This window comes from Eubalaena glacialis, chromosome 10 (assembly GCF_028564815.1).
Source record: "Eubalaena glacialis isolate mEubGla1 chromosome 10, mEubGla1.1.hap2.+ XY, whole genome shotgun sequence".
Taxonomy (NCBI): domain Eukaryota; kingdom Metazoa; phylum Chordata; class Mammalia; order Artiodactyla; family Balaenidae; genus Eubalaena; species Eubalaena glacialis.
The window spans coordinates 105,084,657-105,111,457 of record NC_083725.1 but is presented as its reverse complement, the minus strand read 5'-3'; the positions used below and the strand labels follow the sequence as shown (position 1 = coordinate 105,111,457).

Here is a 26,801-nt window from a genome sequence, read left to right as displayed (position 1 = left end):
ATTTTATTTGTAAAATTTCATCTTTCTAAATATAAATAACACGTACCAGGGGTTTACTAAACTTATAGCCTGAAGCTTTCAAACTTGGGAATTTATATTAGACATAATTAAATAATAAGTGGCTGTATTAATTCTGTTAGAGTAAAAACACAATTAAATTCTGAAAATTTAATATTGAATAAAAAATACATGGTTTCTGTCTTCAGATGTTGGTATCCCCATTGGCTAACATACAATTATTTCTTAGCTAGGTTAGAAATACATATTTATTTACTTGTTTATTATCTGTATCTTCTGCTAGAATGTGAGCTCCAGCAGAGCAAGGAACTTGTGTACTATATTCACAGTATCAGCCTGGTATACAGTTGGAGGCTCAATAAAAGAATGCTGATTAAATAAGTGAAGTACATACAAGCAGACACTTAGGTCAAGTTTGGAAACTTGTGAGGGTTGGTGATTATACTCAGAGCTCAGAGCTTTGAACTGAAATCAGGGTGTCCATCTGCCCCACTTGACTGGCAAGAACTCAAGACAGACCCTGTGTCTTACCACCTAGCAGAATGCCTTCCATTTAATATAAGCTTAACAAATGCTTGCTGAACTAAGCTGAACAGTGACTGGGGCCATATTAATCAGTGGGGTTGAGGGCCACTGCTTTAAGAAATCTTGTCTGTTAGAGAAAACTCCTTCATCATCCTCTACTAACTTACCCTATATGCATCGGAGTCCCTGCCCCAGATCCAGAGAACAGAATGGGCTACGGGAGAAGACTTGACCAAATCACTGATATCACTCTGATTTGCTTGAACATCAAAGTTCACAGACATCATACTGGAGGTTGATGAATCCTCACCAAACTAGAAAATGAAAAGAAAAGTTCAATCAAATTGAAAGCAGAAAAGGAGTTGTGAATAAGATTTAACTCAACCCCAAAATGTTAATGAATACTCAAAATTAGAAGGAAATCACAAAGTAGGTCAGTTAAAAGGCAATCAGATCTTTAATTTTCAGAACTATGCCCCAACAGTATTCTCTCACAGATAATGCATAGCTAGCAACTTTCAATCAACTATGATACTGATGTGTGAGAAAACTAGTGTGGGTTGTTTTCCTGTCCCACTACTTCTTTTCTATGATTTAGTCTCTTTTAGGTTTAATGATTAGCTAATTTAGATGTTTGATTCATTATTCCTCTCCCCTACCTAGACTAAAATGATCACTACTCTATAAAATTAGTGTGCTTAAGGGTTCTTAAGAGTCTAATATAGCTATCATTTAGGCATTAAAAACCATTGGACAGTCAATTTCAAATATGTATAGCCTTCAATGGTGGAAAAACTAAAACGATTTCCTCTAAGATCAGGAACAAGACAAGGTTGCCCACCTCACCACTATTATTCAACATAGTTTTGGAAGCTTTAGCCACAGCAATCAGAGAAGAAAAAGAAATAAAAGGAAAACAAATTGGAAAAGAAGTAAAACTGTCACTGTTTGCAGATGACATGATGCTATACATAGAGAATCCTAAAGATGCTACCAGAAAACTACTACAGCTAATCAATGAATTTGGTAAAGTAGCAGGATACAAAATTAATGCACAGAAATCTCTTGCATTCCTATACACTAACGATGAAAAATCTGAAAGAGAAATTAAGGAAACACTCCCATTTACCATTGCAACAAAAAGAATAAAATACCTAGGAATAAATCTACCTAAGATGACAAAAGACCTGTATGTAGAAAACTATAAGACACTGATGAAAGAAATTAAAGACGATACAAACAGATGAAGAGATATACCATGTTCTTGGATTGGAAGAATCAACATTGTGAAAATGACTACACTACCTAAAGCAATCTATAGATTCAACGCAATACCTATCAAACTACCAATGGCATTTTTCACAGAATTAGAACAGAAAATTTTACACTTTGTATGGAAACACAAAAGACCCGGAATAGCCAAAGCAATCTTGAGAAAGAAAAACGGAGCTGGAGGAATCAGACTCCCTGACTACAGACTATACTACAAAGCTACAGTAATCAAGACAGTACGGTGCTGGCCCAAAAACAGAACAATAGGTCATGGAACAGGACAGAAAGCCCAGAGATAAACCGCACACATATCATCACCTTATCTTTGATAAAGGAGGCAAGAATATACCATGGAGAAAAGACAGCCTCTTCACTAAATGGTGCTGGAAAAACCGGACAGCTATATGTAAAAGAATGAAATTAGAACACTTCCTAACACCATACACAAAAATAAACTCAAAATGGATTAAAGACCTAAATATAAGGCCAGACACTGTAAAACTCTTAGAGGAAAACACAGGCGGAACACTCTGTGACATAAATCCCAGCAAGATCCTTTTTGACCCACCTCCTAGAGTAATGGAAATAAAAATGAAAATAAACAAATGGGACCTAATGGAACTTAAAAAGTTTTTGCACAGCAAAGGAAACCATAAACAAAATGAAAAGGCAACCCTCAGAATGGGAGAAAATATTTGCAAACGAAGCAAATGACAAAGGATTAATCTCGGCTTCGCTGCGGTGCTGGGAGCTGAGATGCCGGCACTAGGAGCTCTGGTCCCACGTGCCTGGGGCAAGGCATCTACTTGCAGCCCCTGATGGGGAAGTGAACCGAGACTAAGCACAAAGGATTAAAAAAAGCCGTGTGGATGAAAGGCTCTTGGTGCTCCAGCCAGGCATCAGGGCTGTGCCTCTGAGGTGGGAGAGCCAACTTCAGGACACTGGTCCACAAGAGACCTCCCAGCTCCACGTAATACCAAACGGCGAAAATCTCTCACAGATCTCCATCTCAACATCAAGACCCAGCTTCACTCAACGACCAGCAAGCTACAGTGCTGGACACCCTATGCCAAACAACTAGCAAGACAGGAACACAGCCCCATCCATTAACAGAGAGGCTGCCTAAAATCATAATAAGGCCACAGACACCCCAAAACACACCACCAGACGTGGACGAATCCACCAGAAAGACAACATCCAGCCTCATCCACCAGAACACAGGCACTAGTTCCCTCCACCAGGAAACCTACACAACCCACTGAACCAACCTTAGCCACTGGGGACAGATACCAAAAACAACGGGAACTACGAACCTGCAGCCTGTGAAAAGGAGACCCCAAACACAGTAAGATAAGCAAAATGAGAAGACAGAAAAACACACAGCAGATGAAGGAGCAGGGTCAAAACACACCAGACCTAACAAATGAAGAGGAAATAGGAAGTCTACCTGAAAAAGAATTCAGAATAATGATAGTAAGGATGATCCAAAGTCTTGGAAATAGAATAGACAAAATGCAAGAAACATTTAACAAGGACGTAGAAGAACCAAAGAGGAATCAAGAAACGATGACAAGCACAATAAATGAAATTAAAAATACTCTAGATGGGATCAATAGCAGAATAACTGAGGCAGAAGAACGGATAAGTGACCTGGAAGATAAAATGGTGGAAATAACTACTGCAGACCAGAATAAAGAAAAAAGAATGAAAAGAACTGAGGACAGTCTCAGAGACCTCTGGGACAACATTAAACGCACCAACATTCGAATTATAGGGGTCCCAGAAGAAGAAGAGAAAAAGAAAGGGACTGAGAAAATATTTGAAGAGATTATAGTTGAAAACTTCCCTAATATGGGAAAGGAAATAGTTAATCAAGTCCTGGAAGCACAGAGAGTCCCATACAGGATAAATCCAAGGAGAAACACACCAAGACACATATTAATCAAACTATCAAAAATTAAATATAAAGAAAACATATTAAAAGCAGCAAGGGAAAAACAACAGATAACACACAAGGGCATCCCCATAAGGTTAACAGCTGATCTTTCAGCAGAAACGCTGCAAGCCAGAAGGGAGTGGCAGGATATACTTAAAGTGATGAAGGAGAAAAACCTACAACCAAGATTACTCTACCCAGCAAGGATCTCATTCAGATTTGATGGAGAAATTAAAACCTTTACAGACAAGCAAAAGCTGAGAGAGTTCAGCACCACCAAACCAGCTTTACAACAAATGCTAAAGGAACTTCTCTAGGCAAGAAACACAAGAGAAGGAAAACACCTACAATAACAAACCAAAAACATTTAAGAAAATGGGAATAGGAACATACATATCGATAATTACCTTAAATGTAAATGGATTCAATGCTCCCACCAAAAGACACAGACTGGCTGAATGGATACAAAAACAAGACCCATATATATGCTGTCTACAAGAGACCCACTTCAGACCTAGAGACACATACAGACTGAAAGTGAGGGGATGGAAAAAGATATTCCATGCAAATGGAAATCAAAAGAAAGCTGGAGTAGCAATTCTCATATCAGACAAAATAGACTTTAAAATAAAGACAATTACAAGAGACAAAGACGGACACTATATAATGATCAAGGGATCGATCCAAGAGGAAGGTATAACAATTGTAAATATTTATGCACCCAACATAGGAGCACCTCAATACATAAGGCAAATACTAACAGCCATAAAAGGGGAAATCGACAGTAACACAATCATAGTAGGGGACTTTAACACCCCACTTTCACCAATGGACAGATCATCCAAAATGAAAATAAATAAGGAAACACAAGCTTTAAATGATACATTAAACAAGATGGACTTAATTGATATTTATAGGACATTCCACCCAAAAACAACAGAATACACATTTTTCTCAAGTGCTCATGGAACATTCTCCAGGATAGATCATATCTTGGGTCACAAATCAAGCCTTGGTAAATTTAAAAAAATTGAAATCGTATCAAGTATCTTTTCCGACCACAACGCTATGAGACTAGATATCAATTACAGGAAAAGATCTGTAAAAAATACAAACACGTGGAGGCTACACAATACACTACTTAATAACGAAGTGATCACTGAAGAAATCAAAGGGGAAATCAAAAAATACCTAGAAACAAATGACAATGGAGACACGACGATCCAAAACCTATGGGATGCAGCAAAAGCAGTTCTAAGAGGGAAGTTTATAGCAATACAAGCCTACATCAAGAAACAGGAAACATCTCGAATAAACAACCTAACCTTGCACCTAAAGCAATTAGAGAAAGAAGAACAAAAAAACCCCAAAGCTAGCAGAAGGAAAGAAATCATAAAGATCAGATCAGAAATAAATGAAAAAGAAATGAAGGAAACAATAGCAAAAATCAATGAAACTAAAAGCTGGTTCTTTGAGAAGATAAACAAAATTGATAAACCATTAGCCAGACTCATCAAGAGAAAAAAGGAGAAGACTCAAATTAATAGAATTAGAAATGAAAAAGAAGTAACCACTGACACTGCAGAAATACAAACGATCATAAGAGATTACTACAAGCAACTCTATGCTAATAAAATGGACAACCTGGAAGAAATGGACAGATTCTTAGAAATGCACAACCTGCCGAGACTGAACCAGGAAGAAATAGAAAATATGAACAGACCAATCACAAGCACTGAAATTGAAACTGTGATTAAAAATCTTCCAACACACAAAAGCCCAGGACCAGATGGCTTCACAGGAGAATTCTATCAAACATTTAGAGAAGAGCTAACACCTATCCTTCTCAAACTCTTCCAAAATATTGCAGAGGGAGGAACACTCCCCAACTCATTCTACGAGGCCACCATCACCCTGATACCAAAACCAGGCAAAGATGTCACAAAGAAAGAAAACTACAGGCCAATATCACTGATGAACATAGATGCAAAAATCCTCAACAAAATACTAGCAAACAGAATCCAAAAGCACATTAAAAGGATCATACACCATGATCAAGTGGGGTTTATTCCAGGAATGCAAGGATTCTTCAATATACGCAAATCAATCAACGTGATACATCATATTAACAAATTGAAGGAGAAAAACCATATGATCATCTCAATAGATGCAGAGAAAGCTTTCGACAAAATTCAACACCCATTTATGATAAAAGTCCTGCAGAAAGTAGGCATAGAGGGAACTTTCCTCAACATAATAAAGGCCGTATATGACAAACCCACAGCCAACATTGTCCTCAATGGTGAAAAACTGAAACCATTTCCACTAAGATCAGGAACAAGACAAGGTTGCCCACTCTCACCACTATTATTCAACATAGTTTTGGAAGTGTTAGCCACAGCAATCAGAGACGAAAAAGAAATAAAAGGAATCCAAATCGGAAAAGAAGAAGTAAAGCTGTCACTGTTTGCAGATGACATGATACTATACATAGAGAATCCAAAAGATGCTACCAGAAAACTACTAGAGCTAATCAATGAATTTGGTAAAGTAGCAGGATACAAAATTAATGCACAGAAATCTCTTGCATTCCTGTATACTAATGATGAAAAATCTGAAAGTGAAATTAAGAAAACACTCCCGTTTACCATTGCAACAAAAAGAATAAAATACCTAGGAATAAACCTACCTAAGGAGACAAAAGACCTGTATGCAGAAAATTATAGGACACTGATGAAAGAAATTAAAGATGATACAAATAGATGGAGAGATATACCATGTTCTTGGATTGGAAGAATAAACATTGTGAAAATGACTCTGCTACCCAAAGCAATCTACAGATTCAATGCAATCCCTATCAAACTACCACTGGCATTTTTCACAGAACTAGAACAAAAAATTTCACAATTTGTATGGAAACACAAAAGACCCCGAATAGCCAAAGCAATCTTGAGAACGAAAAATGGAGCTGGAGGAATCAGGCTCCCTGACTTCAGACTATATTACAAAGCTACAGTAATCAAGACAGTTTGGTACTGGCACAAAAACAGAAATATAGATCAATGGAACAGGATAGAAAGCCCAGAGATAAGCCCACGCACATATGGTCACCTTATCTTTGATAAAGGAGGCAAGCATATACAGTGGAGAAAAGACAGCCTCTTCAATAAGTGGTGCTGGGAAAACTGGACAGGTACATGTAAAAGTATGAAATTAGAACACTCCCTAACACCATACACAAAAATAAACTCAAAATGGATTAAAGACCTAAGTGTAAGGCCAGACACTATCAAACTCTTAGAGGAAAACATAGGCAGAACACTGTATGACATAAGTCACAGCAAGATCCTTTTTGACCCAGGTCCTAGAGAAATGGAAATAAAAACACAAATAAACAAATGGGACCTAATGAAACTTAAAAGCTTTTGCACAGCAAAGGAAACCATAAACAAGACCAAAAGACAACCCTCAGAATGGGAGAAAATATTTGCAAATGAAGCAACGGACAAAGGATTAATCTCCAAGATTTACAAGCAGCTCATGCAGCTCAATAACAAAAAAACAAACAACCCAATCCAAAAATGGGCAGAAGACCTAAATAGACATTTCTCCAAAGAAGAGATACAGATTGCCAACAGACACATGAAAGAATGCTCAACATCATTAATCATTAGAGAAATGCAAATCAAAACTACAATGAGGTATCACCTCACACCGGTCAGAATGGCCATCATCAAAAAATCTAGAAACAATAAATGCTGGAGAGGGTGTGGAGAAAAGGGAACACTCTTGCACTGTTGGTGGGAATGTAAATTGATACAGCCACTATGGAGAACAGTATGGAGGTTCCTTAAAAAACTAAAAATAGAACTACCATATGACCCAGCAATCCCACTACTGGGCATATACCCTGAGAAAACCATAATTCAGAAAGAGTCATGTACCAAAATATTCATTGCAGCTCTGTTTACAATAGCCAGGACATGGAAGCAACCTAGGTGTCCATCATCGGATGAATGGATAAAGAAGATGTGGCACATATATACAATGGAATATTACTCAGCCATAAAAAGAAATGAAATGGAGGTGTTTGTAATGAGGTGGATGGAGTTAGAGTCTGTCATACAGAGTGAAGTAAGTCAGAAAGAGAAAAACAAATACAGTATGCTAACACATATATATGGAATCTAAGGAAAAAAAAAAAAAAAAAAGAGGTCATGAAGAACCTAGTGGCAAGATGGGAATAAAGACACAGACCTACTAGAGAATGGACTTGAGGATATGGGGAGGGGGAGGGGTGAGATGTGACAGGGTGAGAGAGTGTCATGGACATATATACACTACCAAATGTAAAATAGATAACTAGTGGGAAGCAGCCGCATAGCACAGGGAGATCAGCTCGGTGCTTTGTGACCACCTAGAGGGGTGGGATAGGGAGGGTGGGAGGGAGGGAGATGCAAGAGGGAAGAGATATGGCAACATATGTATATGTGTAACTGATTCACTTTGTTGTAAAGCAGAAGCTAGCACACCATTGTAAAGCAATTATACTTCAATAAAGATGTTTAAAAAAAAAAAAAAAAAGGATTAATCTCCAAAATATATAAGCAGCACATGCAGCTCAATATCAAAAAAACAAACAACCCAATCCAAAAATGGGCGGAAGACCTAAATAGACATTTCTCCAAAGAAGACATACAGATTGCCAACAAACACGTGAAAGGATGCTCAACATCACTTATCATTAGAGCAATGCAAATCAAAACCACAATGAGGTATCACCTCACACCAGTCAGAATGGCCATCATCAAAAATCTACAAACAATAAATGCTGGAGAGGGTGTGGAGAAAAGGGAACCCTCTTGCACTGCTGGTGGGAATGTAAATTGGTACAGCCACTATGGAGAACAGTATGGAGGTTCCTTAGAAAACTAAAAATAGAACTACCATATGACCCAGCAATCCCACTACTGGGCATATACCCTGAGAAATCCATAATTCAAAAAGGGTCATGTACCACAATGTTCACTGCAGCACTATTTACAATAGCCAGGACATGGAAGCAACCTAAGTGTCTATCGACAGATGAATGGATAAAGAAGATGTGGCTCATATATTCAATGGAATATTACTGAGCCATAAAAAGAAATGAAATTGAGTTATTTGTAGTGAGGTAGATGGATTTAGAGTCTGTCATACAGAGTGAAGTAAGTCAGAAAGAGAAAAACAAATACCGTATGCTAACACATATATATGGAATCTAAAAAAAAAAAAAAGGTTCTAATGAACCTAGAGGCAGGACAGGAATAAAGACGCAAACATAGAGAATGGACTTGAGGACACGGGGTGGGGGGAAGGGTAAGCTGGAACAAAGTGAGAGAGTAGCACAGACATATATACACTACCAAGTGTAAAATAGATAGCTAGTGGGAAGCAGCTGCATTGCACAGGGAGATCAGCTCAGTGCTTTGTGACCACCTAGAGGGGGGGGATAGGGAGGGTGGGAGGGAGATGTAAGAGGGAGGGGATATGGGGATATATGTATACATATAGCTGATTCACTTTGTTATATAGCAGAAACTAACACAACATTGTAAAGCAATTATACTCCAATAAAGATGTTAAAAAATATATATGTATAGTCTACCTCCAAACCAAGGTACAACAATATTTGATATTCTCACAAGATACCATAGTTCCTGTGTATTTCTGAAACCTTGTTATATAAGAGAATGGGACTAGGATGGGATGGAGTAGGAAAGAGATGAGAAAAAGGAATGAATATGATGAATTTGTAGCTCTATGCCTTTATGAACAGGAACAGATTCTTTCACTATATAGTGGTGATGAAATTTATGGATATATAATGTTGGAATCTACACTGGCACATGGCAGTCTTCCAAATGGTCTGTCTTGAGACCACTATGATATCTAAAAGTCACACTGGGTTTCGGTATATTTCATTTCTAAATATTCCCTTTTTCCCCTTAAAATGCTTGGATTTAAGACAGGGAGCTAGAGTCCCAGAGGGTGTAAGTCTGTTCTTCCTTTACTACTCTTGAAAACCAAACATGGGATATTGCTAGGAGCTGGCTCACAAAAATCATAGGGAGCTTTTGGTCTCTATTACTACTTCTCCTCCTAAACGGCCTCTAAATTTTTATTTCTTACTGTTTCCCAATGTAGTCTGGGTTTTTCCAAATTAAAGAGTTCTAATTTTCCATGGTTTGTCTTCCTATAGAAGCTGTCCTGATCTCTTATTTTAACTGCTTATTGCTAGAAATTTCTGTATCTATGATTAAGGAACATGATGGGTTTTCTATAGGATAGGATAAATGTTATTTTATTTCCAGTATCCTTTTGGATGAATATTGGACTCGGGTTGTGTTTACTGTCTATATCAGCATCAGTTACATGCTATCTGGTATCATTATATTTATGTATTATTTCTTCCCAACTAGATAGGCTAGGATTTTATGTATGTGTATGACTGTGTGTATATGTGTATCTACCTGTGTGGACATATACAGAGACAGAAAGAAAGAGAAAACATGCACACAGCAATGCGCTTAATAAACGTTTTTTGTAGATGATCATTTTGATGACGTTTTTGGTTGAAGCAACATAACTGGACTGATGACTTCAGGAAAGAGCACGGCTACTCTTTCCCAAATTTTAAATTATAGGTCTTACTAAAGTAAGTTAAAAGGGGAGGTAAAGGCTTTGAGTCACAGACCAATTCTAGCTCTCTTGGTAAAGAAGAAAAGAATTAAACACATATGAAAAGAAAATACAGCCAGTACTTTGGGAAACAAAAATGTCATTCATGGAGTAACTGAGTACTCTCTATAAAATCTGACTTCATAAACATAACAGATACTCAAAACCTTAAATGATGGTCACACATTTTAGAGATCAATTATATAAGGAATTAAGGGGGGGAAAGTGATATTACTCTTAGATATGTAAAAGTTTATAAGAACTAGAAGAGACAAGGAAAAGACCTGAACATAGTCCACATTTTCAAAGATATCACCACGATGGTAGCGCACAGGTTGGTCCCACTGGCAATGTAAACTATGCTGCTGGTTGACCAGACGGCATATCTGATGATTTCCTGGAATAAGAAAGGAAATTTAAATTGATGAAAAAGATCAGCAATGCCAACATGATTTTCTTAGTCTAAGTCGTGCAGTATCAACCCTGTACTCTTCAGAGCCTGGCAGAGTACTTACAGAGGGGAAACTTATCCAGGGGAAATCTCATTAATGGTTAATTAAATTAAATCATTCTAAAGAAGCCTGTTTCTCCACCTATAAAACAAATGGGCTCCACTAAATAATCAGTGAGGTTCCTTCTGGCAATTGCATTCCATGACTGTAAAATCTATTGATTAAATTGTTTTAAGACTTTGCCCATCTCTCTGGAGAGAATATATGTATATGTGTGTATATATATATATAAGCGCTCTGGTTGCATTTCAGTACTGATTGAGCAGTAAATAATCCCAAGGACTGAACATACTCTTTACACTCAAAATAGCAAAGAAAACTTGTCAGGTGGATTGTAAAACGGACTGTAAACGTTCACAGCTAAGGGTCAAAGATCAAGAGGCTATACAGACCAATATATTTACCAAGGGAGAAGGATTTAATATAAGGGATTCTATTCATTTATTCTTTGGTGTCAAGTTGTCATATCTGCTCCCATAGGGTTTAATCAGAAATGAAACATTCTGGATACAATCAAATCACTGATATCCTGTCAACGCAAGTTCCTTTAGACCAGTGGTTCTACTTTGGGGTCACAGACTGTACGAGATTTTAATAAGAGCTACATACCGTCTTACCAGAAAAAAAATTGTGCATATACACAATACTATGTATAATTTTGGGGAGGATTTCAGAACCCCCTGAAAGTATTCCACTGATTACTTTCCTATTTGAGACAAAGTCTAGTCTAAAATCTTACTTGTAAAATAAAACATTTGTTTTTAATGGGGCAAAAAAAAAAGGAGAACATTTAGCCTTATTGCCACTGTTGGCTGAAATGTGTGGATGTTTTGATTCTAGGGTGTGTCTAGCTTGCGTTACATTGGTGTAGGGCCATGTTACAGTGTGTTTTCAGACTAGCAACAACAGGCATCAAATAGGAGCTTGTTAGAATAACAGAATCTCAGGCCCCAACCCAGACTTACTGAATCAGAGTCTGCATTTTAACAAGATCTCCAAGAGATTGATATGCATACCAAAGTTAGAGAAGCATCAATGTAGGCCATAGAGGGCAAACAAACTGTTAAGACTCTTAGGATACAAAAGATTTGGTTTTTACTTTAAAATTTGGTTTTTAGTTTAAAAATTTGGTTTTTACTTTTTACTAAAAAAAAGTTAGAAGGATCAAACCAGCTCCTCAGGCCTGCTGGTATACCCGTAGTAATGATTTCATTTTAAGACTGAGAGAAGTCATAAGCACAATTTTATACTGCTTTATGGCTACATGAAAGTTATGAAAGTAAAGCACACTAGAAGTGAATTTCCTAACCTGTCTTCAATTACTTGGAATCAGTACTTACCTAATTGTGCCTCTTTTGCCATCTGTGTCTCATGGATGATATTTCTTAAGATTTGCTCTTCCTGAATCAGCTTATGTTTTTCTAGGATCTCCTGCTGTCTCAGGTAGTGGTCATGTTGCTTTTGATATTCTTTCAACTCATTCAGTGTTCGCTGGAGGGATCTTAACATTTTTTAATAACAGGAAAAAGTTACAGAGCTTTAAAATTATGGATTTTTAAACCCACTTAAATACATAGATTTTCTGGTTCTCAGCAAAAATTGCTAGATTTTGACTTTTAACATACAATCATTGTATCACAAGTTCAAGAACAATGGGGCTAAATAAATACTATTGTTTTACTAAAATTCTGGGGAAAAAAGATGGATGTGAAATTCTTCCCATAAACACAACAATTAATGACATTAAATGGTGTGTTAGACGCTTCAGGTGCCAGATAAGATACATAGCAATAAATAATACTATAAAGCTTTATACATTTAACAAGTCTATTTCCCTCCACAAAGACTGTGTCAGTTCCACGGACATCCAAAGCCTCTCTAGAATCTTCCTTTTCACCTTTTCCTTTGATTCTACCTAAAGACAAGGTTAAGAGAAGAGGCCACAATGCCTTGCTCTTGCACTCTAGCTTCTTGGTTTACAGATTTGGGGAAAAAAACACAGAAACTGCTTATAAAGGAATATTCCCTACCACCTGGTATCAATAAATCAGCTGCTTGATTACATTTAGTCACAAAAATCTTATTGCCTATTACACTGTTAACATATGGAGATTTAATAGCTACACAGATTGTATAAGAAGAGCATAATATTGGAAGAAACTCAGCCAGGGCAAGTTCTGATCAGGTATAACAAAGCCAGGCATAAACAAGCTGTCATTCTTTCCTTTTTACTACATTAGGCTTTTAAACAGATTGGAAAATAGGCAAAAGTTTAATGAAATCCAAATCTCCACTTAATTCTATAATAATCAAAGTACACTCAAAACATTAAGGCTAATTCTATAAGAGATGAACAATTCACTTCTGAGTTATGTCAAGTTCCTTTACTGGCCCTATTATTAATAGAATTAAACACAGGATATTTTTAAAGTATACTACAAGGACCAAGTACAACAGAATTCCATTACTGTGCAACTTACACAAATCTGATTAAAATGTGGGCCAAATAATCTCTCTCAACATCACTTAACCAACGTAACAGTAGCCCAACCTTAGAAGTCAAAGGAGAGAAAGCTCAAATGTAGCATGTGCAAGTGATTTTACTGACAGTGTATTCTATGGAAATAAAAATGTAATCAATAGAATTTCTGAGCATCTGGCAGCACACCCTCCTCCATCTGACTTCATACAAGTAATAGATTGTCAATATTGTTAAGACTTAGATGACGGCATTTACTGTAAATATGCTCTAGTTCCTGGAAACCTTTATACAACCACTGACTTGTGCTAAACCTCCTGATTGGAGAAAAAGGACAGGACTAGCATTAGTGAAAAGGTGTTTTTCTTAATTCTAATGAACAAATTAACACTGATATCACCCTACACAAGTCTAACCTAAGGTTCTACAGTGTTGGTGCTTCAGTCATTTTTTCTCCTAGTTACCTATGTTGAGCTTCCAATTTCTGCTCGAGTTTTTGCTGACACAGGACAGCATGCTTCCTCTTTATAGCTTGCTCAAACCCAGGTTTAGCCTGTAAAGCATGGTCATAACAGAGCACTGAGTGGTTATACTCCCCAAGCATCTGAAGAGACAAAAACAAACACACACACATACACAAACACAGGGAGGAAAAATGTTAGCCTGGTTGTATCCGTCCAAATCCCCTTATGATTTATGAGATCACACCAAATCTCATACAGTGAATATTATTTCGATTAGTAGTCAAATCTCTATAACATGAAGCAATGCTATATAGGATGGTTCAATTGGAAGTACTGCTATTTTAAGAAGAGTACGCTAAAGGAATATAATATTCCTGTCAATTTAATTATTTTCTTTCTTGTGAAGAGGCTAAAACACTTATGATTCATTATTGCTATGAAGTTTTTTTCCCTTAATTTCTTCATTTCTATCCCCTTGTTTGGACCAAAAGAAGGGAAAAGGGTATTTTTTATTGGAAAAAAAGAAAGAAAGAAAGAAAACAGCAACTGGATTGGTTCATGTAAAAAAAAGTTGTACTTACTGCATATATATTTCCTAAAGTGTAATAGCTAGTGAAGAAGTCACTGTCGTCCAGAGCTGCGTGGACCACGACAGCAGCATCAGCAGAGAAGTGTGCTCTGTGCAGAACATTCGCCAAGTTGACCAGGGCAATGTCTTTATTGTGCCTAAAAGAAAAGGGAAGATGTAATTAGATGTCAGGAAAGAAGCATGTGCTCCACAATTGCCTATAACTACCTGACAAGGGCAAATTACATTCAAAGTTATTGAGCTTAGGAAAATAACTTTGAGTTTACTTACAGGTGGAGAAAATAATTTAAGAAAATCCTAGTGTTTAATTTTACATAATTGATGGTGCTTACTCAATGTGATAGCTACAAATTTTGCCACAAAAATAAGGTCTGGCAGAGATTTTATGCTTTTAAAATGTATTTAGGGCTTATATTTGCTTTGAGAATAATTTAATTTATGATAGTTCCTCCAACCAATTTCCTTAGTTTCAAGTCTCAAGTGAATCAGAGGGCATCTACATTATATATTTTTCCTTAACAGAAATCAGAAGTATGTTATGCCATTATCACTTTGAACTCTTTGACATCTATCATTTTTGTGATGGGACTAATTGCAACAGGGATGGAGGAGAATGTAAGTACAACACAATGCTTCTTCTTCTTGTTTTTTATGTATTTTAACAGTCCTGAGTTACATGGAAAATCAGGAGGTCCAGAAGGGGAGAAATCCTACCTGGATGAGAAGTGAAGTGCTCGCATGGCACATTCCACTACTTGATACGGCTCATTCTTTATTCTCCAGTAAAATGAAGCCATGTTATATAGTACCCACGAGGAAGAGTTCTATAAATTAAACAAATAAAATGACAACCAAATATAACTCCAGATAGTTTCTTCAATTCAGAATGTTCAAAATGAGCACCTTTACACTCTGTCTGGTCTGAAACTGATGAAGAAAACCAAGACTTATTACAGTAGCGACAAAGCAGAGGACAAAGTACAAATAAACTATCCCTGTCAAGAGAGCATTCTGATCATTAGCTGATCAGGAGTATTAAGGTGTGATCTAAACAGAGAGACTGTCCAACCCCAGGCTATCTAACAATGGGGAAATAAAGCCAAAAAATCCCACCAAGTGGTCACAACTTGGGCCTTGTTTCAGGACTTTGAAAGTCAGGATCTAACCTACTTAGAAATGCTAATTGTTCTAACATGAAATTCCTGAAATTAACATATTGCAAAGTTTCCTATTTATTTAACATCTGAATGAAGGTATGTATGTAAACAAATGAAAGGCTTATGCTTTTGTGAAAGGTAAATTTTTGTCATTTTCTCATGTGTGTTCAGAAACTAATTCAGACCTTTACGTTGCTAAAAAGTAAGTCTTTAGTATGTAGTAATAAATGCATTATTTAGTCAAATTAAACAGAAGTTCAGATAGGTTTTCTCCTTTTGTGGCTTGGATTTTTTTGTCCCCTAACATATACTAAATTTCAACCACATAGAGGTCATAAGACTAAACTGAATCATGTCAAAAACTCAATGTAAGTAAGTTTAAACCCAAGAAAGAAATATCAAATTCAGCATGGAAAAAAAGTCATAAAGTTTAAGATAAAATGGGAAAAACATATGACAGCCAACACTTAATATCATTAATGTGTAGCTACCTCATAAAAATTCTAAACAGAGAAACAAAAAAACAAAAGAACAAGGGCCAAAAACATGGACAATTCAAAACTATGAAACAATGACTACTTAGCAGGTGAAAAGATATAAAAGTTAACAACAACAACAAAAGAATTAAAGAGATATAAGTTTTCCTTTTAAAAATTGGCAAAGATTAGAAAGAATGCCAGTATTCACTATTGGCTACAATGTATACTAACTTCAGATATTAAGTGTAGAAATATTAGGTTAGTACAGCATCACTGGGGGACAATTTGACAATATGCATTTGAAAAGCCTTAAAAATGTGATTATCCTTTCATCCCCAAATTTCACTATAAAAATTTATCCTACGAGAATAAAGTTTTAACTATAAAGATGTGTAAAAATAAAACTCCAAAAATATATCATAAAACAGCAATTATCTCTGACTTTTTAAATTATAATTTTTAATTTCCCTTTTTTTTGATTTTTATATAGCTTTTCTTTTTTTACAAGGACCAATTATTTTATTTTAAAAAGTTATCTTTAACACTAAAACTAGTACGGGACTTCCCTGGTGGTGCAGTGGATAAGACGCTGAGTTCCCAATGCAGGGGGCCTGGGTTCGATCTCTGGTCAGGGAACTAGATCCCACATGCATGCCGCAACTAAGAGTTTGTATGCCACAATTAAGGAGCCCTGGAGCCACAACTAAGGAGCCCTGGGGCCGCAACTAAGGAGCCCACCTGCTGCAACTAAGACATGGCACAACCAAATAAATAAATAAATAAATATTAAGAAAAAAATTAAAACTAGTATAATTCTTTATTAATCATCCTTAAGTATTCTATATTCAAGGAAAAAATATGATTCTTGAGTGTTGCAACGAAAGATTTTAGCACTAAGTGTAGCTGCTTACGGAATACTATATTCTTTCACGCTTGACTTATGACTTAGGCTTCAGTCTCCTTTTTAGTAGCCTTTTGAGAAAGTTTTCCTTTAAATCAACAAATGATTTTTAATATCTTATTTTTAAACCTTATATTGTGAATTGGGACAAAAAGATCAATTAAAAATTCTACATGATCCGCCTGCCAATGCAGGGGGCACGGGTTTGACCCATGGTCTGGGAAGATCCCACATCCTGCAGAGCAACTAAGCCCGTGCACCACAACTACTAAGCGTGCGCTCTAGAGCCTGCAAGCCACAACTACTGAAGCCTGCGTGCCTAGAGCCTGTGTTACAAAACAAAGAGAAGCCACTGCAATAAGAAGCCCGCGCACCGCATTGAAGAGTAGCTCCCACTTGCCTCGACTACAGAAAGCCCACGCGCAGCAACAAAGACCCAACGCAGCCAAAAATAAATAAATAAATAAATTTATTTTTAAAAATACATAAATAAAAAATAAAAATTCTACATGAACTACTAAAACCATCATGATAAGCAGAATACTCTACTCATCATAGTATATTCAAAGAGAAAAATAAATCTTTAAATAAAAATCTGTAAGATTTCTTGCCGCCGGACCAGGGATCAAACCTGTGTCCCCTGCCTTGGCAGGCAGATTCTTAAGCACTGTACCACCAGGGAAGTCCCTAGATTAATTTAAAGAGAGGGCAGACAGCAGAAGCAAGAAGAACAACAATTCTGCAGCCTGTGGAAGGAAAACCACATTCACAGAAGGACAGACAGAATGAAAAGACAGAGAACTTTGTACCAGATGAAGGAACAAGATAAAACCATAGAAAAACAACTAAATGAAGTGGAGATAGGCAACCTTGAGAAAAAGAATTCAGAATAATGATAGTGAAGATGATCCAGGACCTCAAAAATGAATGAAGGCAAAGAGCGAGAAGATGCGAGAAATACTTAATGAAGACCTAGAAGAATTAAAGAACAAACACCTAGAAGAATTAAAGAACAAACACCTAGAAGAATTAAAGAACAAACAAACAGAAATGAACAATACAATAACTGAAATGAAAAATACACTAGAAGGAATCAATAGCAGAATAACTGAGGCAGAATAACTGAGGCAGTGACTTGGAAGACAGAATGGTGGAATTCACTGCTGTGGAACAGAATAAAGAAAAAAGAATGAAAAGAAATGAAGACGGCCTAAGAGACCTTGGGGACAACATTAAACGCAACAACATTTGCATTATAGGGGTCTCAGAAGGAGAAGAGAGAAAGGACCCGAGAAAATGTTTGAAGAGATTATAGTTGAAAACTTCCCTAACATGGGAAAGGAAATAGCCACCCAAGTCCAGGAAGCACAGAGAGCCCCAGGCAGGATAAACCCAAGGAGAAACACGCCAGGACACACAGTAATCAAACTGACAAAATTTAAAGACAAAGAAAAATTATTGAAAGCAACAAGGCAAAAATGACAAATAACATACAAAGGAACTCCCATAAGGTTAACAGCTGATTTCTCAGGAGAAACTCTACAAGCCAGAAGGGAGTGGCATGACTTATTTAAAGTGATGAAAGGGAAGAACCTACAACCAAGATTACTCTCCCCGGCAAGGATCTCATTCAGATTCGATGGAGAAATGAAAATCTCTACAAACAAGTAGAAGCTAAGAGAATTCAGCACCACCAAACCAGCTCTACAACAAACGCTAAAGGAACTTCTCTAAGTGGGAAACACAAGAGAAGAAAAGGACCTACAAAAACAAACCCATAACAATTAAGAAAATGGTAAGGAACATACATATTGATAATTACCTTAAACGTGAATGGATTAAATGCTCCAACCAAAAGACACAGGCTCGCTGAATGGATACAAAAACAAGACCCATATATATACTGTCTACAAGAGACCCACGTCAGACCTAGGGACACATACAGCCTGAAAGTGAGGGGATGGAAAAAGATATTCCATGCAAATGGAAATCAAAAGAAAGCTGGAGTAGCAATACCCATATCAGATAAAATAGACTTTAAAAACAAGAATGTCACAAGAGACAAGGAAGGATACTACATAATGATCAAGGGATCAATCCAAGAAGAAGATATAACAATTATAAATATATATGCACCCAACATGGGAGCACCTCAATACACAAGGCAACTGCTAACAGCTATAAAAGACGAAATCGACAGTAACACAATAATAGTGGGGGACTTTAACACCTCACTTACACCAATGGACAGATCATCCAGACAAAAAATTAATAAGGGAACACAAGCTTTAAATGACACAACAGAACAGATAGATTTAATTGATATTTATAGGACATTCCATCCAAAAACAGCAGATTACACTTTCTTCTCAAGTGCACATGGAACATTCTCCAGGATAGATCACATCTGGGGTCACAAATCAAGCCTCGGTAAATTTAAGAAAACTGAAATCATATCAAGCATCTTTTCTGACAACAATGCTATGAAATTAGAAATCAGTTACAGGGAAAAAAACGTAAAAAACACAAACACATGGAGGCTAAACAATACGTTACTAAATAACCAAGAGATCACTGAAGAAATCAAAGAGGAAATCAAAAAATACCTAAAGACAAATGACAATGAAAACACAATGATCCAAAATCTATGGGACGCAGCAAAAGCAGTTCTAAGAGGGAAGTTTATAGCTATACAAGCCTACCTCAAGAAACAAGAAAAATCTCAAATAAACAATCTAACCTTACACTTAAAGGAACTAGAGAAAGAAGAACAAACAAAACCAAAAGTTAGCAGAAGGAAAGAAATCATAAAGATCAGAGCAGAAATAAAGGAAATAGAAACAAAGAAAACAATAGCAAAGATCAATGAAACTAAAAGCTGGTTCTTTGAGAAGATAAACAAAATTGATAAGCCATTAGCCAGACTCATCAAGAAAAAGAGGGAGAGGACTCAAATCAATAAAATTAGAAATGAAAAAGGAGAAGTTACAACAGACACCGCAGAAATACAAAGCATCCTAAGAGACTACTACAAGAAACTCTATGCCAATAAAATGGACAACTTGGAAGAAATGGACAAATTCTTAGAAAGCTAACAACCTTCCAAGACTGAACCAGGAAGAAGCAGAAAATATGAACAGACGAGTCACAAGTAATGAAATTGAAACTGTGATTAAAAATCTTCCAACAAACAAAAGTCCAGGACCACATGGCTCCACAGGTGAATTCTATCAAACATTTAGAGAAGAACTAACACCATCCTTCTCAAACTCTTCCAAAAAATTGCAGAGGAAGGAACACTCCCAAACTCATTCTATGAGGCCACCATCACCCTGATACCAAAACCAGACAAAGATACCACAAAAAAAGAAAATTACACACCAATATCACTGATGAATATAGATGCAAAAATCCACAACAAAATACTAGCAAACAGAATCCAACAACACATTAAAAGGATCATACACCATGATCAAGTGGGATTTATCTCAGGGATGCAAGGATTCTTCAATATATGCAAATCAATCAATGTGATACACCATATTAACAAATTGAAGAATAAAAACCGTATGATCATCTCAATAGATGCAGAAAATGCGTATGACAAAATTCAGCACCCATTTATGATAAAAACTCTTCAGAAAGTGGGCACAGAGGGAACCTACCTCAACATAATAAAGGCCATATACGACAAACCCACAGCAAACATCATTCTCAATGGTGAAAAACTGAAAGCATTTCCTCTAAGATCAGGAACAAGACACGGATGTCCACTCTCGCCACTATTATTCAACATAGTTTTGGAAGTCCTAGCCATGGCAATCAGAGAAGAAAAAGAAATAAAAGGAATACAAATTGGGAAAGAAGAAGTAAAACTGTCACTGTTTGCAGATGACATGATACTATATGTAGAGAATCCTAAAGGTGCCACCAGAAAACTACTAGAGCTAATCAATGAACTTGGTAAAGTTGCAGGATACATAATTAATGCACAGAAATCTCTCTTCCTATACACTAACAACGAAAGATCAGAAAGAGGAATTAAGGAAACAATTCCAATCACCACTGCAAGAAAAAGAATAAAATACCCAGGAATAAACCTACCTAAGGAGGTAAAAGACCTGTACTCAGAAAACTATAACACACTGATGAAAGAAATCAACGATGACACAAACAGTTGGAGAAATATACCATGTTCTTGAATTGGAAGACTCAATATTGTGAAGATGACTATACCACCCAAAGCAACCTACAGATTCAATGCAATCCCTATCAAATTACCAATGGCATTTTTTACAGAACTAGAAAAAAAAATCTTAAAATTTGTATGGAGGCACAAAAGACCCTGAATAGCCAAAGCAGTCTTGAGGGAAAAGAACGGAGCTGGAGGAATCAGACTCCCTGACTTCAGACTATACTACAAAGCTACAGTAATCAAGGTAATATGGTACTGGTACAAAAACAGAAATACAGATCAATGGAACAGGATAGAAAGCCCAGTGATAAACCCACACACCTATGGCCAACTAATCTATGACAAAGGAGGCAAGGATATACAATGGAGAAAAGACAGTCTCTTCAATAAGTGGTGCTGGGAAAACTGGACAGCTACATGTAAAGGAATGAAATTAGAATGCTCCCTAACACCATACACAAAAATAAACTCAAAATGGATTAGAGACCTAAATGTAAGACCAGACACTATAAAACTCTTAGAGGAAAACATAGGAAGAACACTCTTTGACAAAAATCACAGCAAGATCTTTTCTGATCCACCTCCTAGAGTAATGGAAATAAAAACAAAAATAAACAAATGGGACCTAATGAAACTTCAAAGCTTTTGCAAAGCAAACTACAAACAAGACGAAAAGACAACCCTCAGAATGGGAGAAAATATTTGCAAACGAATCAACGGACAAAGGATTAATCTCCAAAATATATAAACAGCTCATGCAGCTCAATATTAAAAAGACAAATAACCCAATCCAAAAATGCGCAGAAGACCTAAATAGACATTTCTCCAAAGAAGACATACAGATGGCCAAGAAGCACATGAAAAGCTGCTCAACATCACTAATTATTAGAGAAATGCAAATCGAAACTACAAGGAGGTATCACCTCACACCAGTTAGAATGGGCATCATCAGAAAATCTACAAAGAACAAATGCTGGAGAGGGTGTGGAGAAAAGGGAACCCTCTTGCACTGCTGGTGGGAATGTAAATTGATATAGCCACTATGGAGAACATTATGGAGGTTCCTTAAAAAACTAAAATTAGAATTACCATATGTTCCAGCAATCCCACTACTGGGCATATACCCACAGAAAACCATAATTCAAAAAGACACATGCACCCCAATGTTCCTTGCAGCACTATTTACAATAGCCAGGTCATGGAAGCACCCTAAATGCCCATCGACAGATGAATAGATAAAGATGTGGTACATATATACAATGGAATATTACTCAGCCATAAAAAGGAACGTAATTGGGTCATTCATAGAGACGTGGATGGATCTAGAGACTGTCATACAGAGTGAAGTAAGTCAGAAAGAGAAAAACAAATATCGTATATTAACGGATATATGTGGAACCTAGAAAAATGGTACAGATGGACTGGTTTGCAGGGCAGAAATTGAGACACAGATGTAGAGAACAAACGTATCGACACCCGGGGGGAAAGCGGCTGGGGGTGGTGGTGGTGGTGTGATGAACTGGGCGATTGGGATTGACATGTATTCACTGATGAGTATAAAATTGATGACTAATAAGGACCTGCTGTATAAAAAAATAAATTAAATTAAATTAAAAAAAAAAGAAAGATTGTAAAGGGCTTCAAGAGGTCATACTGTCCATCACCCTACCTCAGCTGTGCTGTACATACTGTAACAGTATTAGAAATTTAAGATGACCTCCTTTATACCTGACCAACCTGTTAATTTTTTTTTAACACACTGACCCCTATTTTCAATTGATGTTTAATTTGTATTATATTCACTACCTTTCAATTTTTCTCCCTTATTGGTTTAGGAAACTTTTAAAAAATCTTCACAAACACAGCCATTTTATTATGTTAAAAGTTTTAATGTTTTGATTTCCAACTGTCATCAGCAAAGTTTTAATATATTTCGCAGACAAAAAACAAAAAAACAAAAAGATACATGCACCCCAATGTTCACTGCAGCACTATTTACAATAGCCAGGTCATGGAAGCAACCTAAATGCCCATCGACAGATGAATGGATAAAGAAGATGTGGTACATATATACAATGGAATATTACTCAGCCATAAAATGAATGAAATTGGGTCATTTGTAGAGACATGGATGGACCTAGAGATTGTCATATAGACTGAAGTAAGTCAGAAAGAGAAAAACAAATATCGTATATTAACGCATATATGTGGAACCTAGAAAAATGGTACACATGAACTGGTTTGCAGGGCAGAAATAGAGACAGAGACGTAGAGAACAAACATATGGACACCAAGGGGGGAAAGTGGCGGTGGGGGTGGTGGTGTGATGAATCGGGAGATTGGGATTGACATGTATACACTAATATGTATAAAATAGATAACTAATAAGAACCTGCTGTATAAAAAATAAATAAAATTAAATTAAAAATTAAAAAAAGCTTTCTCATAAAATCTCCTCTCAAATCTATAAATGTTCAAATGTCACTATTAATTATTCTCTCTCTTTTGAACACATTTTTTCCCTTGGCTCTTAGGATATCACATCCTTCTGGACATCCTTTGGATCTTTTCTGCTGGCCCTTCCCCCTCTGCTTGATAGATAATGTAGGAGGACCCAGGACTTCTTCTCAAACTTCACTCTTCTCCAGATGACCTTATGTAATCCCATGGCTACAAATACTCCCTACTTAACAATTATTCTCTATCTATATACCCAGCTCTGACCTCTACTAGAATTCCAGACTCATATAGGTATTTCAGATCTAACTTGACCAAAACAGAACTCTGTCTTATCTTCTCTCACCCCAACCCTGCTCCTCCAAGTTGCTCAAGCCAAAAATTAAGGAATTACCCTTGATTTCTCTTTTTCTCTCATTCCCCATATCTAATTAATCAGCTTCTAAACTTCTAAACATTTCCTGAAATAGTTTAAGTTCCTTCATTTCCACTACTAACCATTCTAGTCCAAACCATCTTCATCTCTCTCTTGAATTACTGCACTAGCCTTCTAATGGTCTATTTCCAATTTTGGCCTCCTTTAGTCATTTCTCCATATAAGTTTGAGCGTGTACTTTTAAAAGTACTAATTAAATTATGTTACTCCTCTGCTCCAGCTTCTCAGCACACTTGGAATAAAATTCAAAGTCCTAACTTTGGCTTTCAGAGCCCTACATAGTCTGGCCCTGGCCTACTTCTTTGGCTTCATTCCCTATCATCCTCCCCTTTGCTCACCAAGCTCCAGCCATACTGACCTGAATTTAATTACATAACACTTGTTATATACTGAATGTGTCTCTAACCATTCATATATGGATGCCCTAACCCTCATTGTGACTATATTTGAAGATAGGGCCTCTGAAGAGATGATAAAGGTTAAAAATCCAATAGGGTCAGTCCCCTTATAAGAGGAAGATTTATCTCTCTTTCTCTCCCTCCCTCCCTCCTTCCCTCCCTCCCCATGTACACCCTGAGAAGAAGCCATGTAAGGACACAGCCAGAAGGTGGCCATCTACAGGCCAGAAAGAGAGTCCTCACCAGGAACCGAATCAGCCAGCAACATGATCTTGGACTTTCCAGCATCCAGAACTGTGAGAAATAGATTTCTGTTGTTTAAGCCACACAGTCTGTGGTATTTTGTGATGGCAGCCTGAGCTAACTAATATACTACCAAGCTCATTAAGGCTTCAGGGCCTTTGCTCATTCTTCAGCCTAGAATGCTCTTCCTTGATCTTTGACTTTTGGTTCCTTCTTGTCATTCAAGTATCAGCTTAAATTTCATCTTTCCAGAGAGGATAACCCCAACTGCTCAACCTAAAGAAGCCACCCAATTACCCTCTATTTTAATTTTCTATAGAGCATTTACCACAATGATCTACTTTCAACTAACAATTCTCTGAACAGTATCTTAAATCCCAGGCCAGTTTTTCCTTATTACTTATCAATTCTGGGGATGCAATATTTTACATTACCTTCAGAAAAACAATATGAAGCAGGTAACTTAGCTACAAAAATAATCCTATAATATATAATGCATTTGAATAAACATATAAATATATATTTGGGTAAACTGTATATAAATGTTACAATTACACATTTTACTTAGTACCAGCATAATAGTGCTTAGAAACTAGCCTGCATTTTACGAATCTCCTTAGGCACAGAGAAGAGCAAAAACTATTTTCTAAATTCCCACATGTTATCCTGAATGATACCTTTAAATTCTTGGGTCCTGTTACATAATTCCCCATTTCATTATTTTAAAGTAGATGTTCCCTTAAAATTACATGAAGATTTTATTGTTAGTGGTCATTCTTTTTCCTGTTCAGAGAACAGTGATAATCTATGTATTTCCTGTGTGTAGACATATATCAAAGACACTAATGTTAATGTTCTTTCACACTCAAAATATATAATCTAGCTTATAAGCCCTGTTGCTTATATTAGTTTATAAGTTGTTTTTCGTGAATTAGTTTAAATAAAACTTTTCAGCATCTTGTCCTGGTAAAGGGGACTGGATTATCAATGCTTCTAACTTTGAACTATACAGTTCATATTACTGTAATCATGATTTAAAATCACTCTCTAGACAAAAACAAGCTAGGTAGGTATTTTCTGAGAGAAAAATATCTTCTGTTCACACAGGGCCTCTGGGCTCTTTAAGTCATTTACGACTTACCTTCTGTAGGCCTTCATGAATGAGGTGACCTATGTCATCTATACTCCTTCCTAACCGTTTAGATAGATATGTGAAGATTGGATCTTCTTTAGGTAGTAGAGGTGCAGAAAGATTAACTCTCTCTTGTACACCCTGAAGAGAAGAAAAAATTGAAAAAAACAGAAAAAGGAGATTATAAGACATTAGAAATCACAAGTAATTTGGTATCTTATGGCATTTAATTTGAAGGAATTTTAAGAAATAGGAGATGTTTGTTAAATTATAAAGCTGTTTGGAAGGAGAGAAGAAAGAAAAAGAGTATGTATAAGCAAGAGATTAAAGAAAAAAATGAAAACAAACAAAACCCCCAAATTTCTCTACTTACTCGCAAGTGCTGAAAAGCATGTATACTATATGGAAGTTCTAGAATTTTAGTACAATCAGGCTGCTCAGGGTCTGGAGGGACAGGAGATTCTGTGTCTATATAATCTTCAGGGCTAAAATCAAGAGGCAAGAAGTAATGAATGAATGAAAAGCGAAGATATGTCCAATTTTTCCCTAATTAAATCATATTCTCAAAGCATCTCACTTTACAACCAATATTAGTCAACATGCATACTTTTTTCATAGAGCTGTTGTTAGAGCAAAATATTTTGAGAGTTCAACTTAAAGGAGATATATCAAGAGTTAGGGAGGGCCCGGGGTTCGACCCCTAGTCAGGGAACAAGATCCCACATGCATGCCGCAACTAAAAGATCCTGCACGCTGCAACAAAGATCCCGCGTGCCACAACTAAGACCCAGAGCAGCCAAATAAATTAAAAAAAAAAAAAAAATGGTTAGGGAGAAAATAGGTAAGTCACAAACCGTTAAGACTGTGGACTCTGGACTTCCCCGGTGG

General features: G+C 36.6%; 1 protein-coding gene across 2 annotated transcripts in view; it reads right to left on the bottom strand.

Moving 5' to 3' along the window:
* TTC17 (tetratricopeptide repeat domain 17) overlaps positions 1 to 26,801 on the bottom strand; it is a 157,286-nt gene that overhangs the window by 92,367 nt on the left and 38,118 nt on the right. For both annotated transcript variants that reach the window (XM_061203268.1, XM_061203269.1), the window contains exons 4-11: positions 26,287 to 26,398; positions 25,923 to 26,054; positions 15,230 to 15,339; positions 14,508 to 14,652; positions 13,927 to 14,066; positions 12,324 to 12,484; positions 10,756 to 10,868; positions 711 to 857 (exon numbers count right to left, since the gene is read on the bottom strand). In XM_061203268.1, the coding sequence (XP_061059251.1) occupies positions 711 to 857; positions 10,756 to 10,868; positions 12,324 to 12,484; positions 13,927 to 14,066; positions 14,508 to 14,652; positions 15,230 to 15,339; positions 25,923 to 26,054; positions 26,287 to 26,398 (1,060 nt within the window). The remainder of the gene's footprint in view (positions 1 to 710; positions 858 to 10,755; positions 10,869 to 12,323; positions 12,485 to 13,926; positions 14,067 to 14,507; positions 14,653 to 15,229; positions 15,340 to 25,922; positions 26,055 to 26,286; positions 26,399 to 26,801) is intronic.